General features: G+C 54.1%; 9 protein-coding genes across 9 annotated transcripts; 5 read left to right on the top strand and 4 right to left on the bottom strand.

Moving 5' to 3' along the window:
- Nucleotides 1–1,362: 1,362 nt before the first annotated feature.
- Nucleotides 1,363–2,958, top strand: PFLUO_LOCUS9571 (uncharacterized protein; the record flags this gene model as incomplete). The annotated part of the gene is made up of 4 exons (XM_073787413.1): nucleotides 1,363–2,179; nucleotides 2,302–2,407; nucleotides 2,458–2,733; nucleotides 2,796–2,958. 4 exons carry the CDS (start codon nucleotides 1,363–1,365, stop codon nucleotides 2,956–2,958), a joined length of 1,362 nt encoding a protein of 453 aa, XP_073643571.1.
- A 147-nt stretch (nucleotides 2,959–3,105) lies between these two features.
- Nucleotides 3,106–3,500, bottom strand: PFLUO_LOCUS9570 (ATPase inhibitor; the record flags this gene model as incomplete). The annotated part of the gene is made up of 4 exons (XM_073787412.1): nucleotides 3,106–3,145; nucleotides 3,214–3,279; nucleotides 3,331–3,399; nucleotides 3,451–3,500. The coding sequence occupies 4 exons, from the start codon at nucleotides 3,498–3,500 to the stop codon at nucleotides 3,106–3,108; spliced, it is 225 nt and encodes a 74-aa protein (XP_073643570.1).
- Nucleotides 3,501–3,808: 308 nt separating this feature from the next.
- Nucleotides 3,809–5,468, bottom strand: PFLUO_LOCUS9569 (uncharacterized protein; the record flags this gene model as incomplete). The annotated part of the gene is made up of 3 exons (XM_073787411.1): nucleotides 3,809–4,687; nucleotides 4,746–5,208; nucleotides 5,281–5,468. 3 exons carry the CDS (start codon nucleotides 5,466–5,468, stop codon nucleotides 3,809–3,811), a joined length of 1,530 nt encoding a protein of 509 aa, XP_073643569.1.
- A 1,471-nt stretch (nucleotides 5,469–6,939) lies between these two features.
- Nucleotides 6,940–9,081, top strand: PFLUO_LOCUS9568 (uncharacterized protein; the record flags this gene model as incomplete). Its single annotated transcript, XM_073787409.1, has 6 exons — nucleotides 6,940–7,035; nucleotides 7,165–7,336; nucleotides 7,394–7,561; nucleotides 7,609–8,102; nucleotides 8,152–8,286; nucleotides 8,332–9,081. The coding sequence occupies 6 exons, from the start codon at nucleotides 6,940–6,942 to the stop codon at nucleotides 9,079–9,081; spliced, it is 1,815 nt and encodes a 604-aa protein (XP_073643568.1).
- Nucleotides 9,082–9,434: 353 nt separating this feature from the next.
- Nucleotides 9,435–10,259, top strand: PFLUO_LOCUS9567 (uncharacterized protein; the record flags this gene model as incomplete). Its single annotated transcript, XM_073787408.1, has 1 exon — nucleotides 9,435–10,259. The coding sequence occupies one exon, from the start codon at nucleotides 9,435–9,437 to the stop codon at nucleotides 10,257–10,259; it is 825 nt and encodes a 274-aa protein (XP_073643567.1).
- A 298-nt stretch (nucleotides 10,260–10,557) lies between these two features.
- On the top strand, nucleotides 10,558–12,696 carry PFLUO_LOCUS9566 (uncharacterized protein; the record flags this gene model as incomplete). Its single annotated transcript, XM_073787407.1, has 1 exon — nucleotides 10,558–12,696. The coding sequence occupies one exon, from the start codon at nucleotides 10,558–10,560 to the stop codon at nucleotides 12,694–12,696; it is 2,139 nt and encodes a 712-aa protein (XP_073643566.1).
- A 190-nt stretch (nucleotides 12,697–12,886) lies between these two features.
- On the bottom strand, nucleotides 12,887–14,821 carry PFLUO_LOCUS9565 (uncharacterized protein; the record flags this gene model as incomplete). Its single annotated transcript, XM_073787406.1, has 4 exons — nucleotides 12,887–13,117; nucleotides 13,167–13,243; nucleotides 13,406–14,653; nucleotides 14,704–14,821. 4 exons carry the CDS (start codon nucleotides 14,819–14,821, stop codon nucleotides 12,887–12,889), a joined length of 1,674 nt encoding a protein of 557 aa, XP_073643565.1.
- A 1,778-nt stretch (nucleotides 14,822–16,599) lies between these two features.
- PFLUO_LOCUS9564 (uncharacterized protein) lies at nucleotides 16,600–17,645 on the top strand (the record flags this gene model as incomplete). Its single annotated transcript, XM_073787405.1, has 4 exons — nucleotides 16,600–16,810; nucleotides 16,863–16,936; nucleotides 16,992–17,225; nucleotides 17,253–17,645. The coding sequence occupies 4 exons, from the start codon at nucleotides 16,600–16,602 to the stop codon at nucleotides 17,643–17,645; spliced, it is 912 nt and encodes a 303-aa protein (XP_073643564.1).
- Nucleotides 17,646–17,989: 344 nt separating this feature from the next.
- Nucleotides 17,990–19,165, bottom strand: PFLUO_LOCUS9563 (uncharacterized protein; the record flags this gene model as incomplete). The annotated part of the gene is made up of 1 exon (XM_073787404.1): nucleotides 17,990–19,165. One exon carries the CDS (start codon nucleotides 19,163–19,165, stop codon nucleotides 17,990–17,992), a length of 1,176 nt encoding a protein of 391 aa, XP_073643563.1.
- Between the last annotated feature and the right edge of the window lie 310 nt (nucleotides 19,166–19,475).

Genomic DNA, 19,475 nt, shown 5'->3' with positions numbered 1-19,475 from the left:
AGGGAAATATACTTGAAGCTACAAGACATTGCACCCCAAAACAGAATTGCCTTGTAGATGGTAGATTGTAGACTGTTACAATCCCAGTATTACAAACCAGTTCGTGCAATTTATGTGGTTTTGGGTGTTTGAACCGTTGGCGTTCTGGCACTCGAAGTCACCACCACCACGTCGACTTCTACTCAAATGGAAGAATCTCGACCCAGAAGAGGAATTCAGATAAAATCCATTGAGTTATGGAGGTGTTATAGGACGCTATTCAGACAGGCTAAATAATAACTTGCTATAAACATCTGTCGTTTGACACTGGTCGGTTTATAAGATTTGCCACCGCGCCGAGCGCGGCCGGTCCAGACAGCCAACTCCGCTACCAAGGACCTTGGGTGGAGAGACGAATCATAACACAGAACCATAGAATTTTAGAACTGCAAAATCCAATGAATTTAGGCCCTAGCTCCGTATGGCCTATCAGATGATGCTATGAGTTCATCAAACGTCGATGTGATCAGTCATGCATAAGGCTATAAAGAAGCAAGGGTTGGACGTGGAAGGGGCATGCCTTCAGACAATTAAACCATCAGTCTTGAAATATTCCAGATATGTCTTCATTCACCAATTTCCAAACAATGCTTGACGAACAAGTCGGGAGACTACCAAGGCGACCGTGGCCACCAACTCCAGGTAGGCATAGTCCGCACTCCCAATGAAAACGTTGGAATGTTGTACCTAAACCGAAATGTTGCAGACAAACCGAAGCAGCAGAGGCCTATCCCACTAAACTCTCTGCGAGTCCAAGGGCCGGCCTGGGCCACTGCAGGTGGAAGCATGTATGCGACACTACACGGTGCCTACCGCATCTTTCGCAACTTCCGCGGGCTGAGATATATTTAAGATACCAACTTTGCAATTTTGCCCTGGTAGCAAACCGTGGTCGCTCTCAAGAAGCATGATCATCTATTTTCCTCCCTCCAATTGATTATTTGATGCCTTGGGGTTAGGCTGTTGCCCTCGAAAGATCATTTCGATGGCACCACGAACTTTGCTTGTTTTTCAGTCCAGTAGCAGGGCTTCAAATGGATTTTCTTGACACATCCTCCATCCAACACGGTAGCTATAATGCTGAATAGAACCCCCAGCAGTGTAGAATATCTAGGTGCCATCCAAAAAAATGTGCCGAGGGAACAAGAATGACCAAACCTTCTATCGTGGCGTCGAAAATAACCAACATTGAGTGGATTCTGTCGCAGCACTAATGCACACCCCCACATCGGCTGATCGCCGTGACTCACAACACATGGAGATTTTATTTCATTCAGCTTGGCTAGGTGCTTCCTTGGTTCAACATTTCCCGGGGACGATACCATGGAGATAGAGAACAAGGCGCTCAATGTTGACCTCGCGGAGCAAAAGTGGTCATTAGCAAGCTCCGGTGTAGTGCTGGATGGACCGTCGACGATCCCCGATATCCCTCACAATGAAGAAGCTCCACTATCAGCCTTCTCAATTGTCGAGCCCCCGGCAGACCTGACCATCATCACCACCGCTGCCAGCACAGCCGTGAACCCGCATCTACACCCCAACCCGGGCGATACATTTCCCGACGGCGGAACGCGCTCATGGCTCGTGATCCTCGGGTCTTTCTGCCTGCTGATGGCATCATACGGATTAATGAATTCCGTCGGCGTCCTGCAGAATTACTTCGCCTCGCACCAGTTGTCCTCCTACTCCGCCAGTGCCGTCGGATGGATCCCGGGTCTCTTCACGTTCTTTGGGCTGGGACTCGGACTGCAGGTGGGCCCGATGTTCGATCGATACGGACCCACGGGGATTCTCATTGCCGGCACAACATGCTATGTTGCTGGACTGTTGCTGCTGGCGGAATGCCGCCTGTATTGGCACTTCGTTTTGACGCTGGGGGTTCTTAGCGGGACGGGCGCTGCGCTGCTCAGCACGGCGGCTATGGCGACGGTGCCTCAGTGGTTTGAGCGGCGGGTTGGACTGGCAATGGGGGTTGCGATGGCGGGCTCTGGGCTAGGGGGCGTGACGTTCCCCCTAATGCTGCGGGCGGCGATTGCCCGGGTTGGGTATCAATGGGCGATCCGGCTGCTGGCCCTGCTGGTTTTGGTGATGTGTGCGCTGGGAATCGCGCTAGTCAGAGCTCGGTTGCCCAAAGGCCGGAGTAAATCCACCATTAATCTGCGTTGTTTTCAAGATAGCAGGTTTACCTGGTTGACCCTGGGAATTTTCAGTAAGTTTGAACAGTGAGGTTCGTGGCGTCCGGCCTGACTGACTAGGTCGCAGGTCTCGAGCTTGAAGTGTTCGCCGGGCTGGGTCTGTATCCGACCTACGTCGTGATGCAGGGGTTCAGCACCAGCACCAGTGTCATCCTACTGTCCATCTTGAACGTGTATGACTCTCGCGCCCAATGCGGTTGAAATCCTAACTGACGCCGGACAGAGCCTCGACCGTGGGCCGATTGATCGCAGGCGCTGTGGGTGATCGATACGGACGAATCAACACTCAGACGGGACTAATCGCACTGGGCGCAATCACCATTTTCACCATCTGGCTGCCTTTCGGAAACACGCTGTCGGGACTGTACACCTTCAGCGTGCTCTTCGGCCTAGCCTCAGGTTCCTTCCTGAGTCTGGCACCCGCGTGCATCGGGCAGATTTCCAAGGCCAGCGAGGCGGGCGGCCGATTTGGAATTTGCTATTCGATGGTCAGCCTGGCGTATGTGCATTCCCGTCCTTAGTGTCTCCGAGTGATGTGCATGTCGCTAACATCTCAGACAGAACCCTAATCTGTATCCCCATCGGCGGAGAGATGCTTGAGCAAGTCGGCAAGAGAGCCATGGTGGCTTATCTGGGTAGCGTGCTGATCCTGGCGCTGGGCATGTTTGTGATGGCGCGATGGGCTTGTCTGAGCTATCGGTGGCGGTGGCAGGCGAAGATCTAATACGTGGATGCATTGAGGACAAAATGGCATTTGATTCAAACGGTCATGGATATGATATGGTATCGCACAGATCATCATGAATATTTCCGTATTTCCTTCAACGCAACACGGGGCAGTAAATAAGTGGAATGGAATGGTCACCCGCGGTTAATTCTGCTCGCCGCCTTGGCCCTTGGTAAACTCCTCACTACGCATCGTCAGCATCGAGGCAGCCAGACACTGCACGGCCACAAAACACTCAACCCGGCCACTTACATGTGCTTGTCCAGCTCATTGAGATGCTTCTGCGACTCCTTCATCTTCTTCCGCAGCGCGTCGAGTCTGCGAGCATGAGCATTGCGCAACATAGTTGACAGTCAAAAACATTCTCACTTATCCATCTCCTGCTTCCGGATGTACATGGCCTCTTCAGCGGCTTCGCGGCGTGTAAACTGGTCCTTCCTGTGGAGGGAGTCAGGTGATGACATCATGCACTAGGAGCCTTGCACGGACTCAGCTAGGAATCCCCGCGGCTTGGGAGCTCCGGTGTCGCCCGCCCCCATGAGTGCGGGAGCTGCTGAGAGTGAGCGTAGAAGCAGTGGGGAGGTCGCGGGTCGGAGAATGGGGCGACTGAGGGCGGACTGCATGCTTGCTCGAGTTTGGGGCCGAAGAAAGAAAGCGAAGAAAGTGAAGAAGTGTGTCGATCCGGGGAAAGTGGAGAGAATGTGGATCAGGTGACAGCATTGATTGATTTGGCACGGAACTCGGGTTAGGATAAACACGAGACTGTTGTACGAAATCTAATTCCAGAATCAAGACAACAAGACTCGTCACGTCGTTCGAATTGTATCTCTTCAAGACAACAGTAACATTACAGCACAAAGCGGAATCCCTTCTGCAAGCGCCGCGCTGCGGCAAGATCAATCCCCTCCACCTCGGCCGTGGTCTGCAGCCGCTGCAATTCCTTCGGCGTGAGCTGCAGATCTTCGTTCTCCAACCGTTCCTGGCGCTTATTGAGCATATTCAAGTTGAAGTACAGGAACAGAGCCATGAGGAAGCCCAGAGCCTGCAACCCAATGCACACGCCCAGCGCGATGTGGTAGTGTCCATGAGCTGTCTGGTAGTAAGTATAAGGGGTCCAGATACTGGCGGAGTTGCCAATGGAGTTGATGAATGCATAGGCAGCGGCACGCTTGGCCGGCGGGCGCGGCAGCGAATTCGCGATCCACGAGTAGAGTGTCCCGTTTTGGGCGAAGACAAAATTCATCAGGAAGAGGGAGAAGTAGCGCGGGCCGAACGAATCAGTGGTCATGAAGATGATAAAGCCAATGAACGTGATGGGAATCGGGTACACGAAGAACCAAAACCGAATGCTCAATTTGTCCGAGGCCCACGAGTGTGCCAGACTGTAGAACACCATAAAGATGTACGGAGGGGCCACCAGCAACAGTGAGATGGTATCGTTATATCCCAGTGTCCCTGTCAGAGTCGGGAAGAAGTTCTGGAAGCCGGACGCTCCTGTGATGCTCATGTACGCGATCGCAAGGACGTAGGTTTTGATATCTGTCATGGCAAGTCTGAGACCATAGAACTGGCTGCCGCCGCCCTTTTCGTCGATGTCTGCCTCGGCCGCTTCAATTGCTAGGCGTCGATTGGCGACAGCGCGCATCTCCGGCGAGAGCAGGCGCCAGGTATCGGGAAAATCGGGGAGGATAAAGCAGATGACCAATCCGATGAAGCAAGTGAGACTCTAGATTGGGTATTATTAGTCTCTCTCTCCATTCATTCCAGGGGTTGGAGCCACTCACCCCCTCTATAACGTAGAGCCACTGCCACGCAGCCAGCCCACGCTTCCCAGCCAGTCCGCTCAGAATACCGGCCGCAATAAGGTTACCAAAAGCACCGCTAAGAAGCGAGCCCGAGTAGAAAATGCTCATGCGGAAGGCCAGTTCTTTTCTCGTGTACCATTTGGAGAGATAGAAGAGGACACCGGCGAAGAAAGGCGCCTCCACGAGTCCCAAGATGAACCGGCACGCAACGATACCTCCATAGCTTGAGACTTGACTGGTCAATGCAGACACCAGACCCCAGGCACAAACGAAGAAACCCAAGTAAAGGGACGGTCGGCCCATATAGTTGAGCAGGAGATTCGATGGAACCTGCATCAAAATGTAGCCAACGAACAGGATCGAGAGACCGGTCTCATATTGCTGGGCAGTCAGGTTAAGATCGGTAATGAGGCCCTGGAGCTTGGCAGCTGCGTAATTATTCCTAGCCACGGGTGTCAGCGTCTCAGCGCCGGAGAATCCACAGAGTAAATGCGGCCGGGTGTCCTTTACTTACCGATCGATGTAGTTCATCAGATAGACTAGGATGACCAGAGGCATGATCAGGGTATCGATGCGCCGGCGCAATTTGCGCTCGACCTCTTTTTCTTCCTCGGTCAACTCGGCCAGATGGACCACCTCTTCGTGCGTCATCTCGGCCTTTGCGCCCATCGCCTCCGAATCGGTGATGGCATGGTCCGCCATGGTTTATAGATCAGATTCAGGTTCACAGAGGGAAAGAAGAGCTGGGGAGAATATTTGCCGAAAAAAAGGGGACGGGCCCGGTTTTATACTCTCGACACTGCGCATAGCTCTCTCGCGGCCATCTTGCTCCTGGAGCTGAGGGATGGGCATGGCATTCTTCGTGCTTTGAGACCGGGGAACGTGGGGGGGAGTTATGGTAACTCCACGAATGAAAGGTGAACAATGCGGGGAAGCTGGGCTTCATCACCGTGGTAGGATGATGATCGAACCCGCACGCTGGAGTAGATAGTGACATGTGTGGAGAAGAAGAGCCACTAACACTGTGAAGAAAGGGCGATGGTGGCTGCAATTCTCCGTCGGAGTAAATCCGCGATCGGCCGTGGAACCTGCTTGCATTTGACTTTGTGCCGTGTTGTCTGTGCTGGTCCTGTGGTACACTCTGAATCCGGCAGGTCAGTTCATCTCTTTAGCCGGGTGATGCTTGGCCTGGTCCGTTTAGCCGGTGATGCTTGGCTTGGCCCGTTTTATGGGGGTGTTTGGCTCGGGAACCAAAAGAAGCACCGGTGCAGCTCTCCGCCAGATGGAATGACATTCCATGTCGCCACCATCGCCTATGCCCTTACTTCCTAACACCCCTTTCTTCAGGGAGAAAACGAGAGTTGCTAGCCCAGCTTGCACTTTCTCCGTGTTCTTGGGTCTACTCAAGTACGATTCAATTGCTCAACATGTCTACTTCTAGATATTGTCCCTGGCACGTGTGAGACACAAACACTTGTAACTCTCCCAGGAATCGATATCCCATTATTTCGTGATGACAGTATCACTGTGGACCCGAAGCTCGCCAGCACTATTCTTGCCATGAGTTACGCAGTTCTACTGCATTGGAAATCTGCAATGATTAATAATTCGTGCTTTCCCATAACTAACTAACCAGTAATCCTTCCCAATAATAAACATCACCGCAATAGATGACCCACTTTCTGGTCTAGCGCCGTCTCCGCGACTCCGTGACGCGAACCTTGCGGACAAGCGTCTACTCCATCACTTCTAACCGTGTAAGTAATCTAGGTCAATATATGTAGCAGTGTGTTTACAATTGCTGATTTCGACTCGGCGACTTACCTGATTATTCAGTTCCGTTCATCACCTGATCTGGGCCAGTTGTTGCCCCGTGATGCTATTCCCACGGCAAGTTCTCTCCCCTTCCATCTCTCCACGAATGCCCCAGTGTACATATGATGGTTATTCTACACTCTGTGACTATATCATCATTGTCTATTTCCGTCCGGGCTGGGTGTCCTCCGTACATGCACTGCACTGACCCTTAGTGGACCCCCTATCATTCCTCTGACTGGTCCAACCTCCTAGCAGATCTCGGACCATCCGTAGGGCAATCTGGCTCCCTTCATCCCCGCCGTTCTGTTGGCCCGCGTGATGCTTCCCCTTCTTCGCACCCTCCACTTCCTCCCCCATGGTCGGCGAACAAGTTGCCCCCGACGCGCGTGTGAGGAAGGCCCCTAACCGCCAGTCCCGCTCCTGCACCGTCTGCCGACTGCGCAAGGTCAAGGTTCGTCTCGTGCTCGGATCCCCTGGTGCCCTTGCCCAGCCCACACCCCTAGACAAGCGCCCCCCCACCCCCCTCCCTCCCCGTCTGTCGCCCAGCGGGTTATGGAGCTAACGTCGATCCCGCTGTCAGTGTGACCGCGTCAAGCCCTGTCATGCATGCTGTGCCCATGGCTACCCCTCGAAATGCGTATACGAAACAGTACCGGGCGAGGAGGCCCGCCCTATCAGCCAGGCCGAGGAAATTCGGAACCTGCGAGCGGAGATTCGAGATCTTCGCGCGAGAATAGAAGATGATAATGATGGTATGTTTTGGTCTCACCGATAAGAAATATGATTCCACTGACCTGACCATTGCTCAGCCAACCAGGCGCAGGGTCTCCGGCGGCTGGATCAGCTGGAGAGTTTGTTCGAGTCGATTCGCTCCGCGCCCTTGCGGATTGTGGACCGCGTGGTCCGGGACATTCGTGCCGCACATGGTGGCCTAAAGCAGGATTTGACCCCGGTGGGACCATGGGAGGGCCGAGAAGGTATGCGTGGTTCCTGACCATCTTACTCCACGTGCTAACGGTCCTAGCCTACGAGCGGACGTCGTCAATCCTGCCGATTCGCCGGCGGCTGTTGGCAAACAGTCCGGGTGGAAGCTCCAGTGACGACGCTGAGAAAAGCGAGGACGATGACGACTGGCAACGTATGTCGCAGGATGGCACGTCGGACTCGTCATCCTCATCCAGTACCATCTCGATCATCAACTTGCAACGGCCGGCAGTCGACGTTTTCGTGGAGCGATTCCTCGATGCCTTTAGCCCGGAAGTAGATAGCAAGCATGGTCGCGCAGGCGCTATTCGAGCGGCAGCGGAGATCCGAATGTTCTCTCCGCTCATCTCGGATGCCTTCGAGGCTGTCTCGGTGGCCTTTTTTGGACGGTCAATCCAGGATAAGCGCATCGAGGCATCGGGGTTTCGACTCTATCCTCGGGTCTTGCGCGGACTGCAAGACGCGCTAGTGGACCCGGAAAAGTCCAAAGCCGAGTCAACACTGGTAACGGTCATTCTACTACTTGCTTTCGAGGTTTGTCGTGTTCCCAATACTTTCACATTGCCCACGCTGACCGACACAGAGCGTGGAACGAACCGCCCTCTCCGGTGTACCTGCACACGTCCGCGGCGCAGTGCGCCTGATTGAACATCGTGGGCCTGAAAATCACATGTATGGTGTTGAACACCTTTTGTTTACTGAACTCCGTCCATACTGGGTATGTTCTTCGCTTCCTCCAGTGGAATTTGTACTGACGATTTAGATTGGCGGGGCTTTGGCTGCCCGGGTGCCTTCATTTTTGGCGCGGGAGGAGTGGAAGACGATTCCATGGTCTGCTGGGACGACCGAAAAGAACATCTTACACCATTTACTGGACCTCGCAGTCGATATTCCGGGTCTCCTGGCGCAATCCGATCGATTTGAGAAAGAGCAGCGATCCTCTGTGATGGGTGCGCACGAGATAACCGTCAAGCAAGCGGCGTTGTGGAATGGCATAGCGGAACTTACCGCGAAGTTCCACCAGTGGCACATCGACTATGTCGAAAATGCTCCCGATGGACCACCACAAGAGGAGGAGCAGACATCTGAGCAAGATTTCCCTGTCTTCCATCGACGGGATCTGCGCACCGGCGCAGAGATTCCCGCGATCAAGTTTGTCTATCCGAACTTACTGCTGGCTCAAACCATGTGCGTGTATTACTCGATGCGGCTCATCTTGTCATCGATCGACACGCGCCCCGAAGATCGCGTCACGCCTATGGAGCAGTACGAGTTAGCATGTGGAATTTGCCAGTCCCTGCAGTGGTATATTCAGACCGCGCCGGGGAACATGATTAATCGGCTGGCCTTTCCAGTCCGGGTGGCGTGGGAGGCCTTCCCCGATGGGGGACCCGAGCGCAGATTCATGATGGAGGTGCTGCAGCTAGTCGAAAAGCGGCACTCGCTCGGCCTCTGGGGTAGTGCGATGCCCGAATTATCGACGCGCGCCGAGTCGCCGCTAAATACCAATTAAAGCAGGAGTATGGAACACTCTGGTTTGGCTACGAAGTCACTATGATATGAATTATGATATTTCTTTTCCGGGCGAGATCCCATTTGAGCGATCTCGCGCGACTCTATTGTTGGTATGAATAAAAGCGAGCCATCACATTTCTCGATCCCCGTCAAGATGGATCTAAACCTCATTAAGAATGCCCCCTGACCGGGATCCACCACCATCCACCACTCACGGCCGAGCCCCCAATCGATAGTTCCATGCACGGATGGATCCCAGGCCAAACAAAATATGTAATTCAGGGACGAAAGACATAACTGAAGAGCAAAGCCTCCCTCGGCCGCTTGTTTCTCCCGTATCCTCCACGCACGATGCTCTATTCCGCCCTGGTCTCAACCCTCGTGGCCGCCGCGTCAGTCGCCGCGACCGGCATTAACGACTTCTCCTGCCAAAGCGACTCGAACCCCGTGGTTCTGCTGCACGGTCTGGGCGCGACATACTACGAAGATCTCAATTTCTTGCAAGACTGGCTGCAGTCGGAGGGCTACTGTACCTACTCGCGCACCTACGGAGCCTATGACGGATTCCCCTTCGTCGGCGGCCTGAAGCCCATCAATGAATCCGCGCCCGAGATCGCGTCGTATATCAAGGAGGTGGTCCAGAAAACCGGCTCGAGCCAGGTCAACCTGGTCGGCCACTCCGAAGGCGCGTTCCAGACGCTGTACGTGCCCAAGTTCGAGGGCGTGGCCGGCCTCATCGACAGAATCGCGGCGATCGCGCCGCCCTCACACGGTACATCTTTCGCGGGACTGTATGATCTCGCCTATATCTTTGGGAACGCCTCGCGCGAGGCTGTTGGCGACGTGCTGCAAGACGTTGGCTGCGCGGCCTGCAACGATCTGGGCCCCGATGGCCCGGCCGTTGACCTCTTGAATAACGGACAGCCCATTATCCAGCCCGGCAATCAAGTGACGATCATTGCGTCCAAGACGGATGAATTGGTCACTCCGCCCGAGACCGCCTTTGTCCATGAGGCCGGTGTTCGCAATGTCTATATCCAGAGTACTTGCCCGTTTGACCCGGTCGGCCACATTGGCGAGGCATATGACTTGAATGTATGGAACTTGGTGAAGAACGTGCTGGATGATACTCCGAACCGCTCGTTTGTCTGTCTGGCTGGGTCGCCGGGGAAATAGGTTATAATTACATAGTATTCGGGGTAATATTTACTGGTGTTCTTTGTATATAGTCCCGTTGCATTCACGACTAGGTGTTCCAGGCTACACCACCAGCAGACCTCTCTCTACGATCGACCTTATTCTCGATCGAGTTCGACTAGACTGATTATGTACTCTGGCTTCCCCCAGACAGACAATCGCACTTCCTCCGACACCGCCATTTACTCCAGGATCGGCCGTCACGTGCGTCGCCTACACTAATCCAGAAAAAAAAGATCACAAAAAACATCTAGAAACCCCCTGAGACGACCACACCATGGCCTCGCACCACCTTGGCGTCCCAGTCAATGGGGCACCCCCCGTGAATGGCCTGGAGTCCATGGATTTCGAAATTCAACAACTACAGAACAAGGTGGACCAGCTGCGGCGCCAGCGACAAATGATCGAGCTCCAAGAGAAAATAGCTCTTGAAGAGAAACTGCTAAACGCCGCGCGCCTCCGACTTGAGGTCGCCAAGAGCCCCAATGGATCTCCAGCTCCAACCCCGGCACGTCAAGATACAAACACGCAACTTCATACCCCCGCACCAGCAGCACCTCCACCAGCTGCGACAAACGGGGCGATTCATCGACAGGCTCGGCCTGATAAGACGGAGCTGGAGCGTAGGATTGCGCTGATGAGGTCTCAAGCTTTAGGGAGCCCTGCTCAACAGCCAAAGTCAAACTCGACCTTTGCTCCGTGGTTGGGGCCTTCACAAAGTAGCCAGCCGGCGCAGCAGTCGTCGAATCCCGTTGCAACGAACACAACCGCTGCTCCAACTGCTCCAACTGCTCCAGCCCAACAGCCTTCTTCTCAAATTTCTCAACCTTCGCAATCTCTGAAAGCTGCGCAGCACCAAGCAGACGGTGTTGAAGTGCCACCAAAGCCTCGTGTCGTGCAAACTGCGCGCCGTACCAGAGACAGCCAATTACCCTCTTCAGCTGCTCTGGCCAAGGGGGCTGCCGATCGAGCTGCGCAGGGTACAGCCGACCGGCGCGAACCATCGTCAACTACCCGGATAATCTCTCAGTCACCGAAGCCGCCATCTCAACCTGCATCAAGCCAAGCTGTGGCGCGTGATGCACCATCAGAACGTCCGAGTAGCCCCCGGCGTCTGGCTTCGCAAGCTGCACCAAATAGAGAGGAGAGACGTGATCCACCGTCAGCACCGCTGTCAACCCGTCAAGCGGCGCCCCAACCCGAGAGATCTTATCAATCTCCTTTATATCCAGAGAATGGTGACCGACGAAGACCCCCACGCGATCCTTCGCGCCCTGCTTCACCACGCAGAGCACAGTCGCCTGGATATTCCCGCTCTCGGGCACCTTCTCGTCCTGCCTCGAGGTATGACGACAGACGATATGACCGCCGAGAACGCTCCCCTGACCCGCGAGACCGACGGCCGTCTTTCCATAGCCGAAGAGAACGATCGCCCTCGCCGCCACCATCGAAACGACACGCTTCAGACTCCTGGCGTCCCGTCAGGGACCGTAGTCCGCAGGCCCCAGTGAGCGATAATCAACAGCGGCACCCCGAGCGAGAGAAAATGGCTTTCAAGATCCAGACAGCCCGGCCTAGTCGAACTCAGTCTCAAACAACCAATCGCGATGCCGCGAAATATCCTGCAACCGCCCAGCGTGGACTTCCAACGGGCCCTCGAAATCTCTCAAATGGTCGTGCACCTTCTTCGCCTCCAATGGCCAGAAGCAACGGCACAACCACACAGGATGCATTCTCGGATGGTTCTCGAAATCCAAAACACTGGCCTGCAAGTGGCGCAAATGCTCCCCCCAGAGTCCCTCGCAATCAGCAGCAACCATCATCGGCCCCTTCAGGTGCTCCACCACCCCTGCAAATCCCAGTGTACGAAACTACCCGCTTTGGATTCCTGAAAGACTTTGTCAACGACCTCGAAGCCCACTTTTCCGCCCATCCCAGCTACTACGACACGGAGTCGCAAAAAATTGCCACCGGGCTGCGGTATATCGTGCCGAAGATGCACCCAGCCTGGAAAAAGCACCTGACGCGGTTCTGCGGCGCAAATCCGACGTGGTTCGACTTCCGGACGTTCTTCGCTTATCAGGTACGCCAGGGGTTGGGTGTCGCAGATGCCACGCGGGAATACATGAAGGCCGCCCAACGCGACGAGCAACCCGTCTCGGAGTTTGCTCTCTGGATGCAGGGTCTGGAGTCGTACATACCGCGACTTGCAAATGAAAAGGAACGCATGAAGGGCATCTACGACCGTATCTTGCCTGTTGTTCGAAAGAAGCTTGAGAAGAACTTCAATCAGTTCGAGGATTACCACGAGTTTATCGCCTACATGCAGGACATGGAGAACTCGATGCCTGAGCGGGCCACACAGATTGCTGCGCATAAACAACAGGGCAGAAAGCGCGGGCGCGGTAGTTGGTGAGTCTAAAACCATACAGGTTGGGGGGTATGTTAGGGAACCTTCCATTGTCATAGAATATCATGTTGGGTATGGCGCAAGATAGTAAAATGGAAACAAAACATTTGAATACACAACAGATCGTCATAAACTCATCATATGGTCCACCAAACACGCCGCTGCAAATGTTCTGCTTCCCATATATAAGGGTGATTTATAAAGGAAGCCCGGCCCAGTGACCTCGGGTCACCTCCGCCATAAGCGCAGCGAAGAGGGCGCGATCGGCGGGCTCAAGATCAATACTGAATACACTGGCCTGATCAAGTTCGCCCATAGGCTTCAAGTCAGCCTGACACAGCGTCCCTGGCTCGGGTAATATTCCGGTTTGGAAGTAATTGCGAATCCTCTTCGCGACGCATAGTGATGGCGCGGCGAGAGTGGTATGCTAGGGGATCATCAGCACGGGATTCACAAAGGCTACAGGAATTACTGACTCCTTCTGAATCTTGCTGCAGCACAGTAGAGCCAGGGAATTGCTCGGACATGTGATTGGCACTGCTAAAGTCAACTTCTGGGGTTGTGTGAGGGTTAACATAAAACACTGACCTGCGCAGAGGTGTCACTGGATCCAGAGTATTCGACACAAATAGCATTGGATGTGCGGTATGTCCGCCCCAAGGGCCTAGTTCAATCAGCAATTATCCATAGAGTCTAGTTAGTGGTTTAATCGCACCTGAAAACTTCTGTTTTGCCTTGGTCTGCCATCCAGCACATGACAAGTGAACCATGGCCCAGTAGTCTCCCAAAACCGCACTGTCAGCCTTCAGTCCGTTCCAGGTAATCTCGAAATCGTCCATATTTTGCTGGGTTAGGAAGTCTGCATCTGAGCAGAGGATAGCTGCACTTGCATACAGCCCGTTGTTTTCTGCGCGTGCACACGCCGGCGACCATGGTCCAGCGCGAACGCAGTCCTCTGATGGACACACTGCAGAGTGCTTGCTGTGCTTAAAGTCCGCCAGCGGCGCTGCATTGCCTCTTGCAAGCTCACTCATGTGGTGTGAAAAGACAGGGAATTTCAGTAGCGGCTGGTAAATCGCATCCCGCAGTAGGGCTTTCATGTCCGTCCATGTAACAACTTCTGGCCCACGCGTCCCCGATGCGGGCACGGGGACCGAGATATTGAGAACACTCGCCTCGAGCGACAAATATCTTTGCTTGATGGCTTCAGGTCCGCCGGCGACATACATCGGGCACCGCTCCCAGCCGACGGTATTGCAGTACTCGGCGAAGCGATCGAAGACAGCATCGGCATCGACCACGACATTCGGCCCCCGGTTCTCGTAGTAGGTGTCCATATTCACAACTCCGTCGAGAACGGCCCGAGAGACCCGCTCCGGGAAGAGGGCAGCGAATGTCGTGCCCAGCACCGTGCCGTACGATCGCCCCCAGTACAGCAGCTGTTCCCGGCCCTGGTGCCACTGAGTGCGGTCTTCGATTTCGCGCGTTTCATCGTATCCATGGCATTGGTCATGGATCCGCTGCGCCCTTTGGCCCTGCAGTCCGCGCCACTCGCCATGGCGCTCGATGATTGTCGCCATGTCCTGGGCGACCAAGGGTGTGTTGAGGTGAGCCATCATCGTTTCCTCGCCGTCCTTGCCGAACAAATCAGTGGTGGAACATCCTGTGTTCAGTGCCATAGTTCGTTGCCAATTCCGGCGAAGAGCATCCGCGGAGCTCCCCAACATGCCCTCTGCCTCGAGCTGCAGCTCCCAATTCCGCTGAGAGACGGCATCGGGGAAACACACCACGGCGGGTGTAGTATCACCCACTCCACGTGGGTCGAACCCAATTATGTCAAAGTACTTGTCGGCTGTGCCACCGAGCGGCGGAAACACGGTCGGGTCATTCTCCGCATCCGCAATCTTCTGGATATCGCGACCTGACAAAATTGCCTGCAGGGTGCCGGAACCACCGGGGCCGCCTACGATACAGTTTAGTACATACGCATAGAACAACAGACGGCAGACTCACCTGGATTGATCAAAATAGCCCCGCCGTACCTGGGATCTGTCACTGGGACCCTTGCTGGTAGGCGCACAACCGCCAGTGCGAACGTGCGACCCTTTCCGTCGGTACGATTGTAGTCCATTGGCACCTCAAGCCGCGCGCATTGAAAGCCATCGCCGCACTTATAATAATCCAGCGACGTTGATGGAACGAGCTGGTCCCAGCTGAAAGGCGGGGTTGAAACCGGTGCAACTATTGGCGAAGGCAACGGGACTAGCCAGAGCATAAAGATCATAGTCGCCGCCAGCAGAGGCAGAGCCCATCGGACACCATATCGGCGACGAGGAGGCACTACCTGAGGACAGATAGGACGGTTTCCTCCACCTCGTCGCTCAGCAGCCTTAGCGTCGTCCATGGCACACGACACCCAGCGGTGAGTCGACAGAGCGCTAGATTCATACAACGACGTCCAATTTCCTTCTCAAGGACACAAGAAACAACAAAGTCAGCCTCGCACAGCGCGCAGACTCTGCGCCGACATTGACCTCAGCTCCTTTTTCAGAGCATAGAAAAATAGAATAGGTAAAGCGAAAGTCCGGATGACCCGGATCATGATTACCCACGGGTGCCGATCGCAGGGTCCACGGTGGAGCGCGACAGGGGGGTTGACGCCTATCAGCGCACCGATGTGGCGGTCGCGGCCTGAATCGATCGTGGGCGCGTTACATTGTGGGTTATGATTGGGACACACACCGGCCGTGGGCTGGTGCATAAGGGATTTGTGCAGGAGGGGCTGGGCAATGGAGAGATGGTGAGAGGCGGAGGATGTTTGGGGTGTTTGTCTAACAGCAACGATGTACTGTGTATACACATCGACTATAATATTCCCCTTCGTCTGCTTCGAGAATGACTGGTTTGGATCCTCCTGCGATCATCTTTGCCCGGCAGATGCTGGTCAAGGTCCTGTTGTCTATTATATAGGAGGGACGGAGGGAGGTAGTCGACTGTGTGTTCGTTTGCTGCCCCAGTGCGGCGGTTTATAGCGGCCACCATGACAAAAGTACGTAATTGGGATTTAGCTCGGTAGAAAAAAGAATTTTTGATTTCTTCTATCTAGAAAAAACAAACATGCAGACTCCCTTCAATTTATTAGCGTTACCCATAATGTATGGAAGGGAGCATTCACCCTTTGTACATGTAAGGGGGAAAGATTCTCCCCTCTCCCACCCACTCACGAGGGAGGGTCGTCTATAATCCATGTCGTCGTCGCGCGGTACTCTAATTTATTAATGTCTGTCAAAAATCAACAGCACGATTACCGTAAATGGCAAAGCAATATACGAATAAATGAATACCTAAGCATTTGAGGCGCGAACTAGTCTAGTAAAGACTAGTACAAAATAGGAAATATAGAGGTAGGGCCATCGTGATACGTTCAATTCTGACGGTATCTCGCAAAAGTATGAAAGTGGGGGGCATGACTTGCTTTCGAGAAAAAAAATCCACCCACTGGCCCCTACCTAACTACCTACGGACGGTATCATTAATTGATCCTACATTGTTGATCGTTACGTCTTCAAAAATGCCAGGACTGCTATTTAACAGTACGCGATACTACTATGTATAGAGCTTAGGGTTGAACTCACGAGAAACTGTCGCATCAAGATGATATATTCAACAAGTGATTTACCCGGAGCAATTCCGCCAGATGTGGAAACGGTTACTATCCCCTCTTTTTGATTCGATGGATGCCAGTCCAAATGGGGCCAAAGGGGGGGTAATATGTGGAGAAAGTGTAACCTCGGCCGCCCCCTCGATGTTCTGACGTGCCGTGTCACCAGTCGAGAACAACGTTTAAATACCACTCGCAACGTTCTTATTCTTTCAAAGTTCACATTTCTATCCTTTATTGACGTCGCTATGGCTCCCCCAACCGCCACCGAAACTGTCACCAATACGGTCACGATGCAGGCGCCAGAGTCATCGCAGACTGCCGGGGTCGAGACGGCCAAGGTGAAAATGGCGATGCCGTCGTTGCCCACCTTTAAGGATAAGATGGAGGAGCGTCAATTTCTCAAGGGCCGCCTGGCGGCCGCATTTCGCATCTTCGGGAAGTACGGGTATGATGAGGGTGTGTCTTTCACTTCACTCCGTTTCCGGATTAGAGAGCTGAACAGTCCCAGGTGTCGCCGGACACATTACCTTGCGTGACCCTGTAGACCCAAGTACTTTCTGGGTCAATCCATTTGGCACTGCGGTGAGTATTGGGTGGAATGGGGCATGGATCTGGGCGCACCACTAACGATAATCAGTTCTCCCATATCAACGCCTCGGATCTGATCCAGGTAGACCACCACGGAAAGGTCATCGACGGCGGTCCGAACCGGATGCTCAACGCCGCGGCATTCATGATCCACTCGGCAATTCATGCCGCACGCCCGGATGTGCTGTGCGCCGCTCATAGCCACAGTATCTATGGACGGGCGTTCTGCTCGCTAGGACGACCCCTGGATATCATCACTCAGGATGCCTGTGCGTTCTACAATGTGAGTCTTTTTCCCGATGATAAATAGGGTCGAATTATCGCTAATGTCAGTTCCAAACCAAAGGACCACGTGGTATACAAGCAGTTCAACGGCGTCGTCCTCGCCGAAGAAGAAGGCAAGAACATCGCAGAGGAGCTAGGAAATAAGAAAGCTGCTCTTCTGCAGAACCACGGCCTTCTTACTGTTGGCCGCTCCATTGAGGAGACCGTATTCTGGTTCGTCAGCCTGGAGAAATGTTGCCATGCGCAGCTGCTGGCCGATGCGGCGGCCTCGGGCCGTGGTGGAGAGACGATCAAGATTGATGACGCCGATGCCGCATTTACCTACAAGGCCGTCGGCACACCCAAGGCTGGATGGTTCAGTGCCAAACCGCTGTTTGATGTGATCCACCGAGAGACCAAGGGAGAGTACCTGCACTAAAGGGCTGGCAGCACTCCGAGACTGGCAGAATGCGCCCGTGTATTTAATGCACACTGCGCTTGTCTTTCGTTTATGAAAATTGTGGTTATATTCCAAATGCAAAACAGCTTTAAGGTTCTTTTTTCCCACCACTAGGGACACTAGAACGGGGAAGCGCTGCAGGTCCATGCTGTCAGAACGCAGCCACAGTATTCTTGGAAGAGGGGTATCCGGAAGAGCACCAATTAATGCGTAAATCAGTAGGGTACCTGAAGTAGAAATACTTGATTAAAAGAGCCGGCATTAAATGGCAGTCAACATGGATTAAATTCTGAAATAGTGCATGGAATATATACAAGACATAATCACCCCTGGTAATCAATGCGCGCCGATAAACGCACCGGGCCTGGCACAGTAGCACCGCCAATGCCATTGCGGTGGCGCTTGGAATCTGTGTACGCATTGACGACTCTATTCGCGTCCCGTCCAACAATCGAGCACCCCGTCCCATCAGCCAAGCAGAGCCGCATGCCCTGTACATGCTGCCCGGCGAGCTGGGCCTGGATAGCCGAAACATCCCAGCCCGACCAGCCGCCATTCTCGACATCGCCAAAGGAGAACTCGCCCCAGGTCGTCGTGTACCCGCCCCAGGTGTCAGTGGGCAGGCCATCCTCACCAGGCCCTGCGGCCCAGCCTCCCTCGGAGTCTTCGTCAAACGCGACATAGCGCACCTCGTGCGGGTGAAGCACAAATGTCAACGCTGCGTGCCCGTACCACCCGTCCATCTTGCCCGTTGGGCCGACTTTGTTCCACACTGTGATGGTCCAAGGTTCGGTTTCGGGACCGCTGAACCGCACAACGTATTTGTACAAGTGCGCCTCCTTTGCACTGACCCCAATGATATTTGATCCCCAAGGTTTGCCGACGTTCCCACGGTATTGGATGTTGGTGTCTTGAGGGGCTGTGCGCCCACCAAATCCCTTTGTTGAAAATGCCCCGTGGGCAGGGATTGAAGTCCAGTCCACATGGTTCGGGCGTTTCGGCTTACTGGTCGTGTCAAGTGGTATGTCGTGGAGTAGCTGCGGCAGGTTGGGCAACGTGGGCAGTTTCGGCAGCTGTGGGAGCGCCGGTTGGATGTGCTTTACCAGATTCATCACGGCATTTGGTTTGTCCACGGTGGGGTCTTCCGGCATGGACTCGGTCGTGTGGGTAGGCGCAGCAGTGACCTTCACAAAATTTGTGGCCGTTCTGGTCACAGTGGTCGTCAGTAGCACGGTGGTAGTCTCCTCTGTGTTCAGTTGAGGAGCAGTTGCGAGTGGGTGATCTCCAAAAACAGTGGTCGCGGTGAGGACGGTGTGAGTTGTAGCACAGTTGTCGAATATCGTCGTGGTGAGGGTGCGGGACTCGACTACAGTGACAACTGGCCGCGCTATCGTGTTGACGTGACGCTTGTGGTGCGCGTGAGCTCGATGGTCATGCATCCCAGCCAGAGCAGACCCAGCACCGAGCACCAGAAGCAATAATCCAGATGAGCTCAACATGGTGAACAATTAGCGTGCAACACAGACGACCAGGGTTCCGACGAGGGTAATCAGTGTTAGAGTATGGATCCAAATACTGGATTAGTCGTGCATAGTGTCTGTGAGCGCGGTGTGTGGATTATTGTTGTCGTCGTACTGCAAATAGACAGGCACGCGAAACTGCACCGACGCGACATGGTTTTATATGGAAAATGCGCGGTCTGGACCATTTCACCTCTGGAATGCTCCGACGCGCCAGTCCTTCCAAGGGGACATCGCGAGGGGCAGGAGCAGCCCTGAATTCCACCCCACTGGAGCATCCATTCTTCAG

The sequence above is a fragment of the Penicillium psychrofluorescens genome (genome assembly GCF_964197705.1).
Source record: "Penicillium psychrofluorescens genome assembly, chromosome: 6".
NCBI lineage: Eukaryota > Fungi > Ascomycota > Eurotiomycetes > Eurotiales > Aspergillaceae > Penicillium > Penicillium psychrofluorescens.
Note: the sequence above shows the minus strand (reverse complement) of the source record. Positions and strands in the feature narration are given on the sequence as shown.